The sequence below is a fragment of the Gekko japonicus genome, unplaced genomic scaffold (genome assembly GCF_001447785.1).
Source record: "Gekko japonicus isolate JY-2015 unplaced genomic scaffold, Gekko_japonicus_V1.1 scaffold1529, whole genome shotgun sequence".
In the NCBI taxonomy this organism is placed as follows: domain Eukaryota; kingdom Metazoa; phylum Chordata; class Lepidosauria; order Squamata; family Gekkonidae; genus Gekko; species Gekko japonicus.
In genome coordinates, this window is record NW_015173717.1 from 37,361 (window position 1) to 53,336 (window position 15,976).

The following is a 15,976-nucleotide window of genomic DNA, read 5'->3' on the forward strand; positions in this document are numbered from 1 at the left end:
CAAACATTATTCCCTGTCTTTCTCTACAGTAGGGCTTGCATTGTTTTCCTCTCCTCCATTTTATCCTCACAACAAGCCTGTGAAGTAGGCCTGGCTAAGAGTATGTGACTGGACCAAGGTCACCCAGCAAGAGATTACGTGGTCAAAATGTTTCAATTTCCTTCATTTTTGGCACTGCAACTCCCATGATCACCCTTAATTTGGTGGCCAACTCTCAAATGCCGGTCTTTATTTTCTGCTCAGTTACACTTGCTACAAACAGAGTACCTTGGCTTCCACTGCAAATAGCGGGATGGGTAGGTGGGTGTCACAATAATCTGGGCAAACCTATTCTGATTCCATTCATCTTTAGTGGAATAACTCCCACGATCATCCTGAAACTGGTGACTCCCGGCTTTATTCTCTGCTTAATTATGCCTGCCAAAGACAAGCTTCGCTTCCATTGAAAATAGCATGGGAGGGTTGGGGCTTCTGGACAGAACTTGGGCCAGGCTATTCCCATTCCCTTCATTTTGGGCATTGCAAGGCCCACAATAATCCTGAAGCCAGTGGCCAATTTTGCAACTCCAAGCTTTGTTTTCTAATCAGACACCATTTGGTGCCAATGCGTATAGGATCAAGGGCTACTGGAGATAAACCTGGGCCAGGATGTTCCGATTCCCTTCATTTTTGGCACCGCAACTTCCAACTTCATTCTGGGGTGGGCGGCCAGTTTTCAAACTTACAGTATGATTTTCTGATGAGTTATGCCTCCCACTAACAAAGACCCTTAGCTTCCATTGCACGTAGCATGGGGTGGGGTGGGGCTATTGGAGATAACATTGGGGAGGACGTTCCTACACCCCTTGTTTAGGGCATTGCAACTCCCATCATTATGCTGAACTTGGTGGCCAGTTTCCAAATGCCTGTGTATTTTCCGGTGATTCGTGTCTGCAGAGACAACCATACCTTCCAGTGAAAGAGGTGTGGGTGTGGGAAGGGGTTGGGTGTTTCTGGAGACGACCTGGGCCAGGATGTGCCCATTCCCTCCATGTTTGGCTCTGCGACTCCCACGATCATCCTGAAGCCAGTGACCGATTGCTGAGGCTCCCAGCTTCATTCCCGGAGGGTTTTACACGCCACACAGAGCCAGGTGGGTCCTTCTGCTGTCATAGATTTGGATTAGGGCTCTTTAGCTTGGAGAAACGACGACTGAGGGGTGATATGATTGAGGTTTATAAGATTATGCATGTGATAGAGCAGGTAGAGAAAGAGGTACTTTTCTCCCTTTCTCACAATACAAGAACTCCTTGTGGGCACTCCATGAAATTGCTGAGCGGTTGGGTTAGAACGGATAAAAGGAAGTCCTTCTTCACCCAAAGAGTGATTAACACATGGAATTCACTGCCACAGGAGGTGGCGGCAGCTACAAGCATGGACGGCTTCAAAAGGGAATTAGATAAGCACAAGTGGAGACCCGCAACAAAATGTTGCGTACTGAGTTCATCTTGAACTCCGTTCTCTCTCTCTCCCCCCCCCAGGCTCTGTCTCTCCCCCCTTCTCTCTCTTTCCCCCCCTTCTCTCTCTTCTCCCCCCCACGATGGTGAAGATGAGGATGGCGACCAAGGTGGAAGCCACCCAAGGGGGCCGCTCCGAGGCTGGCAGGGGGCTGTCCAAGCCACTCCAGTTGTCGCCTCGCATGCCGCCGGCCCCGGCAAGCCGCTCACTCGACCCGCATCCCAGCGGCCCAAGCTGGGCGCCTGCAGGCAACTTCAAGCAGGGGCGCCGCTTTTGGCCGCGAGCCGGCAGGGGCTCTCTTGGGAGGAGGGGGTGTGTGTGTCTCTCTGGAGCGCCGCCTTCTCCCCCTCGGACGTTGCCGCAGGCCGCTTCTCTTCCCTTCACGGGAACGCTGGCTCCATGTCTCTTCCCCCTCCTCACCGGTCTTTCTCCCCCGCCGCCACCACTGCTGGGCCTCACCGGCCGTTCACTCCCTTCCCCCGCACGCAAGCCCGGTAGGTCGCAGAACATCTCCTGCGCACGCGCAGGAGACGCTCTTGCACTTTCGGGGGGATTTAAACATCCCCCCGAAATATTTTTCAACTTTTTGCATTTTTGTGCACACGTGGGGACTGGCCCACATGTGCACAAACCTCCCCCGGCCCCCCAGCTGCCCCCGGAGCGCTGGTTTAGCGATCCGCACTCTGGGGGCAACTTCGCTATTAGATATATAGATATGGAGCAGAGGTCCATCAGTGGCTATTAGCCACAAGGTATAGATAGGGGCTCTGGGGCAAGTGATGCTGTCTTCTTGGTGCTTGGGGGGGGTCAACAGTGGGAGGGGAGGGCTCCTAGTGTCTTGGCCCCACTGGTGGGCCTCCTGATGGCACTGGTATTTCTGGCCACTGTGTGACACAGAGTGTTGGGCTGGATGGGCCTTTGGCCTGATCCAACATTGGCATGTTCTTATGATTAGGATTGCCAGCTCTGGACTGGGGAATTCCTGGCAATCTGAGAGTGGAGTCTGGGGTGGGACCCCCGCAGGGTATAGTGTCATTGGAGTCCTCCCTCCGAAGCAGCCGTTTTCTCCTGGGGAACGAATCTCCGTTGCCTGGAGATCAGCTGTAATTCTAGGAGATCTCCGGGCCCCACCTGGCAGTTGGCAACCGTAATTTGGATGATGGTGTGGAGAAAGTCTTATCAAGTTTGGGGCGTGTGACAAGAAGGTATCTGGGACCCTGCCGCAGCACCAGAACTTCACTTGGTCCAGACTGCAGCTGCAAGACCGTTGACAAGAACTGGTTGCTCAAATATGTTCTGCCAATCTTGAAAGAATCTCATGGGCTTCCAGTTCGGCTTTGGGAGCCCAAGTGCTGGCTCTGACCTTGGAAGCCCCACAGGATCAGAGACCTGCCTACAAGGGTTACGGTTTTCAAGAGAGGTCCTGTCTATGTGCCTCCCTTTCACTGGGAGGAGGGTGGCTCCCAGACACAGCAGCAGCCATCTTTGTTGCGATTTGTTTGAGAAGTCTTTGGCTCCCAGTGAAGATGCACTTTTCCCCCAGGAAAGAGGGAGCGTCCCCTTCATTTGTGCCTTCTAGATTGTGTCCATGTTCCTCTTTTAATGTATGTTGTGCTGCTACTTTTATCGTTTATAGATTTTGATGTGCCTCAAGAATGATATTATGAGGGTACACAGAAGTGCTTTGAATAAATAGACCGGTGACTCGATGCGTGTTTTGCCTCCCACTTCAGCAGACTCCCATTTTGCCTTCTGCCACAGTGAGGAGGCCGCCAGTCTGGCAGAATGCTTCCTGCGGGCACCAGCCAGGGAATGTGATTAAAGCTGCTCATTACAGGGAGGAAAAACTTACTGTGAGCAATAAAAAAATCTCCACCACTGAGCAAAGGAAAAATAAAAAAGTACCAGACCCTTTAGCCCAGCTGTGTGTCTCACTTGCTGGACTGGCAAAGGTTGCCAGCTTCCAGGTGGGGTCTGGAGATCTCCTGGAATGACAACGCGTCTCCCTGGAGAAAATGGCTACTTTGGGGGGTGGACTCTGTGGCCTTCTGTGCTGCTGAGGTGCTTCCCCTTCCCCAACCCCCCCCCAGGCTCCACTCTAGGGCTGCCGGGGCCCAGTGGGGGTTCCCCTGGTTTGGGGGGCTTCAGCTGGCCAGTGCGGAAAACCCTGCCCCAACACAGTCACCTCCCTGCACAATGTCCTCAACACAATGACATCACCCAAAAGAGATGCCATCATGTCGGGGACGTCACACGGGACACTTGGGTTTGAGGGCAAGACTCTGTGGTAAATTTGGCCAAAAACCATAGAGTTTTGCTCTCAAACCTGAGCGTCGCTGTGCCACGTTGCCGACGTGATGACGTCACTTCCGGGTGATATCATTGTATTGGGGATGTCCCACAATGCCCCCTAAATCCCCCCACTGACGTGGCAAAGGGACCTGGGAACCCTATTCCACCCCCAAATCTCCAAGAATTTCCTAACCCGCAGTTGGTAACCCTGGCAGTGTTGGACTGCATCATACCAGGACCCCAGAGCAAAGGGAAGATGAAACCACATGCTTTACGTACTGCCGTATAATTGCTGGATTACCGTTAATGCTGCAGACCTGGTGGCATATTGCTGATGTGACTGGGAGTACTGCACCTTTCCTCTATGAGGCCATTTGTCCTTTGAAGAGTCCAAGGAGAACTCTTCTTTTTGTCCCCCAAGTTTGTGTGGTGAAACGGTGCTCTCGGCCACTGAGAAACATTTCTGCTTTCAGATTCCCCCTTGCCACAAAGAGGGTCTCACCCATGTTGGCTCACCACAGGGCTCCTTCCTCCAGCTAGGTGGGGCACAGCACAGATGTTCAGCCTGCGGACGCAAATGTGGGTCATTGGCTCTTCTTGTGAAGCCTTCTTTAGCCATCCTTGTGGGCAGCACCATCTAGTGGCTGCTACAGATCTTGCAAACACTAGACATAGGCGTGGTAGGCAAATGTCAAAGCAGCAACAGGCAACGAGCTCTCTTTGAGACCGATTTCCCACAAGCAACTGTGCCGCCCTCGCTTTCCCCTTTCCCTTGATTGTATTTGTCAGTTTCCCACTACTTGCTGCGTGGCTGCATTTTAACCTGCAGTATCCCCCAATTTTCCCCGCGTCTTCTAGATCCTTGTTCTTTGAGATTGAGAAGATGCAGGGGAAATCGGGGGATACTGCGGGTCAAAATGCGGCCGTGCAGCAAGTAATGGGAAATTGACAAATATAATTGAGGGAAGGGAAGAGTGAGGACGGCGCAGTTGCTTGTGGGAAATTGGAGTGAGTCTTTTTAAGCAGGATCAGCCCAAGCGCTGTAAGTGTAGTTAGGGGCCGTGCGCTTTTAAAGGCAACTCTTGATGCAGTAAGGGCCAAAATACGCGACCTGAGTGCTTGACCCAACTTGCTGTCACATGTATTGTGGCTCTGAGTCCTACAGGTGAGGAAGATGGAAAGGCCTAGGATGCTCCAAACTGCATCAAAGGCTCCCTTACCTCTTCTTTAGGGGAGAGACTATGGCTTAGTGGTACAGCATCTCCTTTTAATACAGAAGGTCCCAGGTTCAATCCCAGCATATCCAGTTAGAACTTGGGGTCCCCAGTCTGGTGCCTGTGGGCGTTGTTATATATAGTCCTTTCGTAGCACCTGCCAAAGGGTTTTTAGAAAGTGGGCCAGGCGTGTGGGGCTTTTGCCCAGCAAGGCTTCTGATTGGCTGTGTATATATATATTTTAATGTTGCTCTGACAGCAGCTGCTACCCTATCACAAAGCAGGTTCACTGTGTGACTGGAAGGTCAGCCAGGGCAGCCATTTTGTGTCTGGCTGGCACCTCCTGCGGCGTCCAGTTTTTGGCAACCATTTTGTGGTTGTGCTCCCCATACGGCACAAAAATCCCAAAGTTTCCCATAGGCTCAGAAAGAACGGGGACACCTGCGTTAGGAGGACCAGGCAGCAGGTGATGTGTGAAAGGCCTCAGCCTGAGACCCTGGAGAGTGGCTGCCGGTCAGGGGAGGCAGGACTGACCCTGATGGGCGAGGGAGCCGACTCAGAGGAAGGCAGCTCCGCGAGCGAGCGATTTCTAGCCTTCCGCCTGGAATCCCTTCACACTCAAAATGCAATTTGACCTTTTCCCCTTCCACCCACCCTGTTCCCAAAAGAGGTGATCTTATACCTCTGAAAGACAGCCATGAGAAGGAATTTTTAGCAACCATATAGAAATGGTAAGAAAAGCTGCAGGTGACCAACATCTCTCTTCTATACAGAGGTATAGCATCACTTTCTTCCTGTTTTTTTCTCCTTTTGGGGGGTCTTCCCCTTCTGTAAACCAAAGAAAAAGAGAGAAATGGGTGGGTACGGATCGTCTCACTAATAGGATGGTTCTTGGGTCAGAGGGTGGCCCATTTGGTGTAGTGGTTAGGAGCGCAGACTCTAGTCTGGGAGAACCGGGTTTGATTCCCCACTCCTCCACATGCAGCTGCTGGTGTGACCTTGGGTCAGCCATAAGTTCTTTCAGAGCTGTTCTCTCTCAACCCCACCTACCTCACCAGGGCACCTGTTGTGGGGAGGGGAAGGGGAAGGAGATTGTAAGCCGCTCTGAAACTCCTTTGGGTGGTGAAGGGTGGGGTATAAACCCAATCTCTTCTTCCTGTTGTGGGTCTCCACTCAGTTCCGTGTCCTTTCAGAACATCATTTTGTTTTGTGGTTTTTCAGAGCCTCAACTGGAGATGCGCTAGAAAGAACATCCCACCCCCACCCCCCTCAGTGGAGCCAATCCTCTGCCAGTTTCATGTTGCTGGTGGGAACGGCCTTTCTCTTCCCTGCTCCTGAGGTCTCCCTCCAGTTCTCCTGGCCTCTGGCTGACAAGTCTTGGCTCTGCAGGCAGCCTCTTTTCACACAGGCCACATTCCACTGGCAGCTACTCATACTGGGACTTCAGCACTTCACACCTCTCTTGCCGCATCGTTGCTTCCAATGTGAGGAGCACTTTACTTATGGCTTCAGCTCCTGACTCAAGTTTTCCCTTCCTTGGGGTGGTTAATAAGCATTTTATAAAACTTTCCTGAAAGAGTGCACAGCGTACTACAGATGTGACCCAAAACATTACAGGTTCAGCATGGCAACCTGGGATCTTTGCTACCAGTTTCTGTTAAACGCAGAATGTCCTGCCAAATTGCCAGATATTTTGAGCACCCCCACTCCCCGTGGTCCAGGGCATGGCTGGCAAGGCTGAGCCAGGAGGAAAGCAAAGGGCAGCCCGCAGGGAGGATGTCAGAGGGCACGTGGGATGCAGGAGTGATGGCCCCACTGTGTGGATCTTGAAAAGCTGTGGCTGGGTGTGCCACAGCATCTGATTGTTTTGATGCACAACCTGTATGCTGGACAAAAGGATACCATTAGGACTGAACATAGAGAAACAGAATGGTTCCCAATTGCCAAAGATGTCAGACAAGGATGTATTTTATCTCTTCAATCTATGTGCAGAAAATATCATAAGGAAAGCTGGATTAGATTTAGATGAAGGTGGAGTGACAATTAGTGGAAGAAACATTAACGATCTGAGATATGCAGATGTTACCACATTACTAGCAGAAAATAGTGAAGACTTGAAATGGCTACAGCTGAAAGTGAAAGCAGAAAGTGTCGAAGCAGGACTACAGTTTAACATCAAGGAGACAACACACACACACCAAGTTTCAAAAACATTGGACCAGGGGGGAAAGCAAAAGGAGGTGCCCCCATCCTCTATTGTTTCTAAAGGAGGGGAAAAAACAGGCAACAGAAGCCCAGTAGATCAGAATCAAAGTCCCTGAGACTCTCTGGGGTAGAAACTAAAGGTAGGGAAGGCATTTTTGCGAGCCCAGCAGAACCAGTGCCATTGTGGCACTGCAAACCCACCAGGACTAAGGTCAAACAGGACTAAGGTCAAATCTCTGCAGTAGAAACTGAAGGTGGGAGGGGGGATTTTTGCAAGCCCAGCAGTATCAGTGCAATCAGAGTGCCCAGAAGTACCAGTGCAATCACAGAGTGCTCAGAAAAACCCATTGCCATTGTGGCAATGCGACCTCAACAAGACTGATGTGAAGCACAGAATCACACTCCAAGCAGTATTTCCAATGGATGGGAAAATGCCTTAGTCTGAGCAGAAGCTAAATTCCCAGAGCTGGCAGCTAAATTCTTGTGTGCCAACACCCTCTAGCGCAACTTAGAGGGAACTCTGGCACTGACTATAGTACCATGGTTTATTCAGTGCCCATATGCTCTGGTGTGCATCAGCAACCTGCAGGAAAGAAACATGCTCTGGAAAATGTGGCAAACTGAACATGCACAGCAAATTGCACAAAATCTGGAAATTGCCTCCCTAAAGGAAAAGTAGCAGATCACTACATTCAGGTAATTTGACACTCCTAAAATTGGGAACTGTTTGTGGGGGAAGAATTTAATAAACATCACTGAATTCCAGTGCTGTACCTGGCCTGTTTGGCACCCAGGCTAAATAATTTTTTAAACCCTCTGCTCTAGGCTTTTTTTTTTTTTTTGCCATCAAGTCACAGCTGACACATGGTGACCCCATGTCAGAAACCACAGCTAACAACGAAGTACACGCATTCAGGAACGGTTCTACTTTTATTGCAAAACTATAGATGCAGTAACACAGGGACTGTTAGGAATGGTCGCAGCCACTAGAGCATAATAGGATATAGGGTATTCGTATGCACACACACACACCCGGGCATTGGCCTATTAGGGACCCTCCCGCACGTGGGATAAGTCAGGCAACCATTAGGTGGCTAAAGCTGAGAACTCGGAGTCTCTCACAGTACATAGGAGCTCTCCAGACAACACAACATCCTCCTGCACATCTGTAGAGATAAGCGTTAGAGCAAAGGCATAGCAGCAGGGATAGGAATGCAGTAACAATTAACAAGACACAGAATGAACTCCCCAACCCCCATGGCTGCATAGCTGACACCCCATAGAGCAGTGGCGTACCTGGCATATCTGACACCCAGAGCAGATCATTTTTTAACACCCCTTGTACTAACTTTTACTAACACTAGCCAAAGCATCCCAAAATAGTGATCACACTATTTCTTAACACTAAAATAGTGTTAAGAAACACACTACCCCCCAGAGAAGAACCTCCATTGTTTTCCAAAGGTCAGACCAGAGAATCTCTGCAGCAGAAACTGAAGGGGGGGGCGGCATTTTGCAAGCCCAGCAGAACCAGTACAATGTACAGAAAAGGGCAATTACAATGATAAAAGTGTTGGAAAACTTTTCCTATGAAGAAAGGTTAAAGCGCTTGGGGCTCTTTAGCTTGCAGAAACGATGACTGAGGGGTGACATGATCGAGGTTTATAAGATTATGCATGGGATAGAACAGGTAGAGAAAGAAGTAGTTTTCTCCCTTTCTCACTACAAGAACTCGTGGGCACTCAATGAAATTGCTGAGCAGTTGGGTTAGAATGGATAAAAGGAAGTACTTCTTCACCCAAACAGTGATTAACACATGGAATTCACTGCCACAGGAGGTGGCGACGGCTAAAAGCATGGACAGCTTCAAGAGGGAACTGGATAAACATATGGAACAAAGGTCCATCAGTGGCTATTAGCCACAAGATATAGATAGGAGCTCACAGGCTGGGGCAGGTGATGCACTGTATTCTTGGTGCTGGGGGGGGGCAACAGTGGGAGGGCTTCTAGTGTCCTGGCCCCACTGATGGCACCTGGTATTTTTGGCCACTGTGTGACAGAGTGTTGGACTGGATGGGCCACTGGCCTGATCCAACATTGGCTTCTCTTATGTTCCTATCTTCTTATGAGTACCCAGCAGTGCCAGTGCAATTGCAGAATGCCTAGCAGAACTCAGTGCCATTGTGGCAATGCCAGCTCAACAGAATTCAAGCACAGAATCATAATCCAAGAAAGGGAGGGTTGAAAGCCCAGCAGAACCAGTGGAATTTACAGTTCCCAGCAAACCCAATGCCTTCATAATATTAACAAATGTTAACTCTTCAACATTTCAGGCAGAAGCTGTTTAGCAGGATACCTTTTAATGTGCACAGCCAATCAGAAGACCTGCTGGGCAAAAGCCCCACCCAGCCCTGCCCACTTTCTAAAACCAACCACAAAAATCATTTACAGGTACCATGGCACCCATGGATACCAAATTGGGGACTCTGGCGTACCACCATGCTCCACGAATTTGTTTCTAATCCATTCCCAGACCTCTGGCTGATGTGGCAGCTGCTGCTGGCAGCTGCTGATATTTCAACCCCCTACCCCACCCCCAGGTTTGCCAGGTCCATATCTTTTGCTGCCAGGAGGCTCCAGGCAGCTGACCTGGTCACCATAGAGTTTTTAGCCAAATGCTAGAGCGTCTCCCTGCACCATGCCCAGCACGATGATGTCACTTCTGGGTGACATCATCACGGCATGCACATCAGGCGCTCAGGGCTCTTTGGGGGTGGGGCTCCCCCACCAGTCAATTGGCTGGCGGTGGATTTGTGGAGCAGAAATCGTGGGGAAGCCCACCCCCATCGGGGTATGGCAACCCTACCCACCTCAGTGTTGAGAGGTAGGAGCAGGCCTGGCATCTGGAAAAACAAAACAGAAAGAGGAGGAGGAGGTTGGATTTATACCCCGCCCTTCACTCGGAGTCTCAGAGCGGCTTACAGACTCCTTTCCCTTCTCCACCTCAGATACCCTGTGAGGTGGGTGGGGCTGAGAGAGCTCTCTCGAGAACTGCTCTTTTCAATAACAGCTTGCCCAAGGTCATCCAGCAGCTGAAAGTGGAGGAGAGAGGAATCAAACCCAGTTCTCCCAGATTAGAGTCCACACACTTAACCACTACACCAAAAGAGAAGGGGGGGGGGGACTTCAACCCAGAAAAACCAGGTAACCATGAAGATTGACAAGAAGCTTGATAACAGAATAAATACTAATGGGTTACATATGTTAAGTCAACAGAGCTTTAACACATTATAAACAGTAAACAATTCCACTAAAACCAAATGCATTTTGGCCACAAGGCCCTCCTCAGTGGTACAGTGGTTGTATTTTGCTTCAATTCACTCTGACCTTGCTTACAGAGGTATTTGGGCCATGAACAACAACAATCTGAAAAAAGTTTTTTTATGGTTCTAATAAAGAGGGAATTATCTAGTTAATGAACTGATCCTGCTTCTTTTGCGTGTTTTAAAGCTTAGCTCAGAAATGCTGTATTTTGTATTCTGAATAATTTTACTTTATGGTATGTATTTTAACAATATGTACCACTACGGAAGGCCTCGGCCTAAACACATTTCGTTTTAATGGAACTTTTTACTATTGTCATTGCACTGAAGTGTCATGACTCACCATTCAGCCAAGTCAGTATCTCTAGTGCCTCGGCCACACACCCCTCCTGGAGGACGTGGGGGTCCACTGACAGTGATTCAACTGGCCAGTGAAGAAGGGCCAGGCCACCTTGCTGGCATAGCCCGGGAAGTGATGTCATCGTGCCAACAATGTCTGGGCGATGCTTTGGTATTTGGGCAAAAACTCTAAGGTATATATTGGTCCCGGTCACACGGGCCGGAAAATGTGGGGAGGAAGCGTGGCTTTTTCCCCCGGAGCAAAGTAACGCGCAGTAGCCCGATCACATGTCCCGTCGAGGTCCCGTGGTTAGGCTGTTAGGTGCCAATCACACAGCTACCCTGCAGCGTGGCAAAGAAGCAGCGTGGCACGATCACACCAGCAATCGCTAGGCACTGCTTCCGTGGCAAACGGGATTTTTTTTCACACCGAAATTTGCGCATGCGCATGATCGTTTGTGCACATCCTGTGGAGACTTACAAAAAAAAAACCCATCTGGTGTGCAACGGGACATGGACAGGCGCCAGATGACAAGGGATTCAAGCGGAAACTCGATCAGATGCCCGCCCTTGCCCCGCGTTTTCCGGAAACGAGTACATCATATGTGGTAGTTTTTTACTCTACATCTTTGGCGAGAAGCCACAGGTTAGCCACGGGTGTACTACGCTTCCCAGACGTTGTGGTGTGATCGCGCACTGAAAATCCGCCTATCATCCGTGTCTTTGGCGTGGCAATTTCTCCGTGTGAACGAGACCACTATAGAGTTTTTGCCCAGATACCAGAGTGTCACAGGTACATCACAACAAGAAGAAGATGAGGAAGCAGAAGAGTTGGATTTCTACCCCACTCTTCACTCGCAGTCTCAGAGGTGCTTCCAATCTCCTTCCCTTCCTCACCCCACAACAGTCACCCTGTGAGGTAGGTGGGGCTGAGAGAGCTCTGAGAGAACTTCTCTTGAGAGAACAGCTCCCAGAGAACTCGTGACTGGCCCAAGATCACCCAGCTGGCTGCATGTGGAGGAAGAGTGAGGAATCACACCCAGTTCTCCAAATTGGAGTCCACCGCTCTTAACCACTACACCATCACTACCTGTGCAACCCCGGTAACATGGCCTGGGCCTTCCTCTTTCTCCTAGTAATGGTTGCCAACCTTTTGGGTTACGTGCCTCCTCACCCTGGTCCTTCTCTCTGGTCCATCTTGGCAGTCCCAAGGAGACTCTGAAAGGAGGAAGATGACTGAAGCCCTGATATTGATATATTGACATTATTTGATAAGAAACATGAAATGGCAATTACTAAAAACAGCAGCCAAGGGCTGGTTACAAGCCTAAGTGTTCACGTTTCAAGGTAGAAATATACATTTAAATTTGCATTTGAGTTTTACTTGAAATGTCATCAAATATTATTGAACGACATGGTTCTTCAACATGTCCACTTGGAGACATGGTTGCCAGAACTAGTTTGGGAAATTCCTGGAGATTTGGGAGTACAGCCTGGGGAGGGTGTGGTTTGGGGGAAGGAAGGGAACTCTGTGGAACATAATGCCATAGAGTCCAGCCTCCAAAGCAGCCATTTTCTCCCAGGGAACTGATTTCTATAGTCTGGACATCAGTTCCAGGCTCCACCTGGGGGTTGGCAACCTTACTTTGGACAGGGAACTTCTACAGTTTTCACAAAGATCCACAGCATTTTGGAATGAGTGACTCTGATTCCTTAAGAAGGCCCAGCCAGGCGTTCCCAAGAGACTCCCCCCCACACACACACACTTCTGCAGCAGCTGTAGACAGCTGCTGGTTGCTGAGGAAGAACCTCCATTGCCACAGCCGATAGAGGCTGATGTAAGCTCCCAACTGCCGGACTTGAGCAACCAAGTCCACGACCCAGGAGCAGAAGGCTGGGGGTGGTGGTGGTGGTCACTTCCCTGTGGCAATGACTCGGCAAGCAGAAAGAACAGTTTTGCAAAGTTGCCTTGGCTAGGGCGGGACGAGTGGCAGTCAATAAGGAGCACGTTTGCTGGCTCCTCAGAATCGGGAGGAAGCGGCTTGCCATTATTTGGGCCTGTCCTGCGACAGATACGGCGAGAGATGCATCCGGCAGCACAGATGATCTGCTGAGAGCCTCGGTGTGCAGCAGCCTGCGAGGGAGTTCTCACACTAGTAGCCTCAGGTCCACTTCACCCTCCGGGCAGATCAATTCCCCAGCCTAGGAACCCGACCCATTCTTCATTACCATGCTTCATCAATGCAATGCAGCAGACTCAGACCACAGAGATGTGAGTTCAAATCCATGCCCAGCTGTGAAGGTCTCCGTCAACCTGGAGTCAGTCACGGTCTCTTCGCCTAACCTAAGAGAGAGCCAGTGTGGTGTAATGGTTAGAGTGCTGGGCTAGGGTCTGGGAGGCCCAGGTTCAAGTCCCTACTCTGCCCCGTGTGACCTTGGGCCAGTTGCATGCGCTCAGCCTAACCTGCCTCACAAGGTTGTTGTGAGGATAAAATCGAGGCAAGGAGAGTGATGGGGAGAGAGGTGGGGGTAGAAATGTCATAAATAAATAGTCTGCCTCACACAGGTATTGGAGGATAAAAGGGGATTCCTGACAGGTGTGCACCAGCCCTTGATGGGCAGACTCTGCTGGAGGCAACTCACAGATCCATCAGATCCATTCCCAATCCACAGTCAATCATTTGCCCAGGTGGGGAAAAAACCACTGAATCTTTTTGAACACACGTGGGCTCTGGAAGTTCTCCATATTCTCCACGAAGATCCTTTCAGAGGGTGGTGTCCGGGGGTCTATGGAGCCGGAGTTTAAAGGCTACAAAATGCGCCAAAATGAACTTTCAGTGTCCAAGGGATGCTTGTTGTGGGGAAACCGGGTGGTGGTACCTCACAAACTAAGACAAAAAGTGCTGGAATCACTTCATGAGGGCCATCCAGGCATGGTCCACATGAAGGCGCTAGCCCGCGGGTACGTTTGGTGGCCCGGGCTAGACGCGGACATAGAGGAATGGGTTCGGGTGTGTGAGCCATGTCAGCAGGCTAGGCCTGAACCGCCAACCGCTACTCCGCAAAGATGGGAGTCGGTGGGAAAACCCTGGTCGAGGCTCCACCTCGATTTTGCAGGGCCGGTTCAGGGGCAAATGTTCCTGGTAATTGTAGACGCCTATACAAAGTGGTTAGAAGTGGCACACATGCGCTCTACCACTTCGAGTGCTGTCGTCACTGTGCTGCGCCAGTTGTTCGCCACTCATGGGCTGCCAGACGTATTCGTGAGCGACAACGGCGCACAGTTTACTTCTGAGGAGTTCAGAAAGTTCTTGTCTGACAATGGCATCAGACAAATGACAGCAGCCCCGTTCCACCCGGCCTCAAACGGCCAGGCAGAAAGAATGGTAAGAACAATAAAAGAAGCCCTTGCAAAGCTGGTATGTGGAGATTGGGGGGTGAAACTTGCGTCGTTTCTGTTAAGGCAACATGTTACGCCTTGTTCTGCAACCGGCCGCAGCCCGGCCGAAATGTTAATGGGGCGACGTCTCGCTACCTTACTGGATAGGTTGCACCCGGACCTAAATGATTTAAAACCCCAACAGCAGTGTGAACAACCTAAGGTCCAAACATACGAAAAAGGTGAGCAGGTGTTTGCTCGAAATTATGCCAGTGGTCACTCGTGGCTACCAGCCACTATTACCGATGTAATTGGTACAAGAATGTATGTGGTACGGCTTGCAGATGGTCGCAAGTGGCGTAGGCACATAGACCAGCTGAGGCAGCGGTGGGCAACTGACCATTCCACCGTGCAGCCGGCTGAGTCCCCAGACCCTGAGGAGTTCCCACTACCTCCAGCGGAGGCGAGTACTGCAGAGCCTGAGGGCCACAGTACTGTTCCTGAGGCAGGGCAGACCCCTACTCTTGAACCCACAGAAACGGACGGGAATGTTCCTGACTCTGCGGTCCCAGAGTCGAACGGAGTGCCACTGACAGTAAGGTGCCCTGAGCCTAGTACACTTCGTAGGTCTCAGAGAAATCGACGTGCACCTACCTACCTAAGCGATTATGAGTGTTCCTGACTGTATTTGCTTAGGGGGAAGGGAATTGTAATGTATTCAGAAGCTGCCATGAATGCATTAAGATGTATGTAAACCATCTCATAGGGAAGCTATGTTAAGCTTCGTTTGGCCAGGGATTCAAGCCAAGACAAATGCGACCAATCACATTCAAGCAGGCTACAAGCGAGAACGTTTGTGATTGGCCTTTATGCGATCAACCTGATAGGTTGTTATCTGTAAAGTAGGAGTGGCTATATTAGCCGGGAAATGTTTAAATACCGAGCAGCTACAATGGAAAGCTGTTCGGGCTATCAGATGTTGTACCGTGTTGGAGAACTGATCGTGAAGAATAAACTTGAGTTTTGGCTGAAATCACTCTCTGACTCTTTGTTAAGCTCAGGACTTAACAGTGGTGTCCGGGAATTTCCTTGGCACACCAGGTCACCCTAAAGGTTGAATTTGGAAACAACCACACCTAAAACCAGAGACCCCGTAAACAGAAAAACAGAATTTATTTAACAGGCCGGGGTCCAAGAACAATGGGCTCAGGGACCCCGATCTGAGTTTTCACAACACATTTCTAGAACTTCCAAAGGAACTGGGCTACAACTTCCAACATACACTTTTTGGCAGGGAAACATACGATTGGTTTGGGACTTAGTGGTCTGACCGACCTCTGCCGTTGCTCAGGCATGTGACACTTCTTCTACCCAGTTTCTGACCTGGTTCAGACCAGTTTAACTGCACCTGTTGCTGTAAATCACAGACAGGTCAACCTCAGGCCAAATGCTCACTCGGTCGTTTGATTCTGGCCAGTTAACTTTAACAGTAGCCATGTTGGTCTGCCGTAGAAGAGCCCGACTCACGTCCGGTAGCACCTTAGAGACCTTTTGAGAGTCAGAGCTCCCTTCGGCAGGGAGACGGCACCCGACAAAGGGAGCGCCGACTCCCCAGAGCTTCTGCCCCGAAGGCCTTGTCAGTCTTGAGGGTGCCACTGGACTGGAGTCCGTATTCTCCTTGTGACCTTTTTTTTTTGGGGGGGGGGTCAGAGACAGAGATGGCATTC

The 15,976-nt window shown here is 50.4% G+C and overlaps 1 protein-coding gene across 1 annotated transcript in view; it reads left to right on the forward strand.

Annotated features, from left to right (window-relative positions):
• The first annotated feature begins 13,803 nt into the window (after nucleotides 1-13,803).
• The window catches only part of LOC107120606 (uncharacterized protein K02A2.6-like), a 24,635-nt gene continuing 22,462 nt past the window's right edge, over nucleotides 13,804-15,976 (forward strand). Inside the window, exon 1 of the mRNA XM_015423337.1 lies at nucleotides 13,804-14,580. Within this exon, the coding sequence (XP_015278823.1) occupies nucleotides 13,804-14,580 (777 nt within the window). The remainder of the gene's footprint in view (nucleotides 14,581-15,976) is intronic.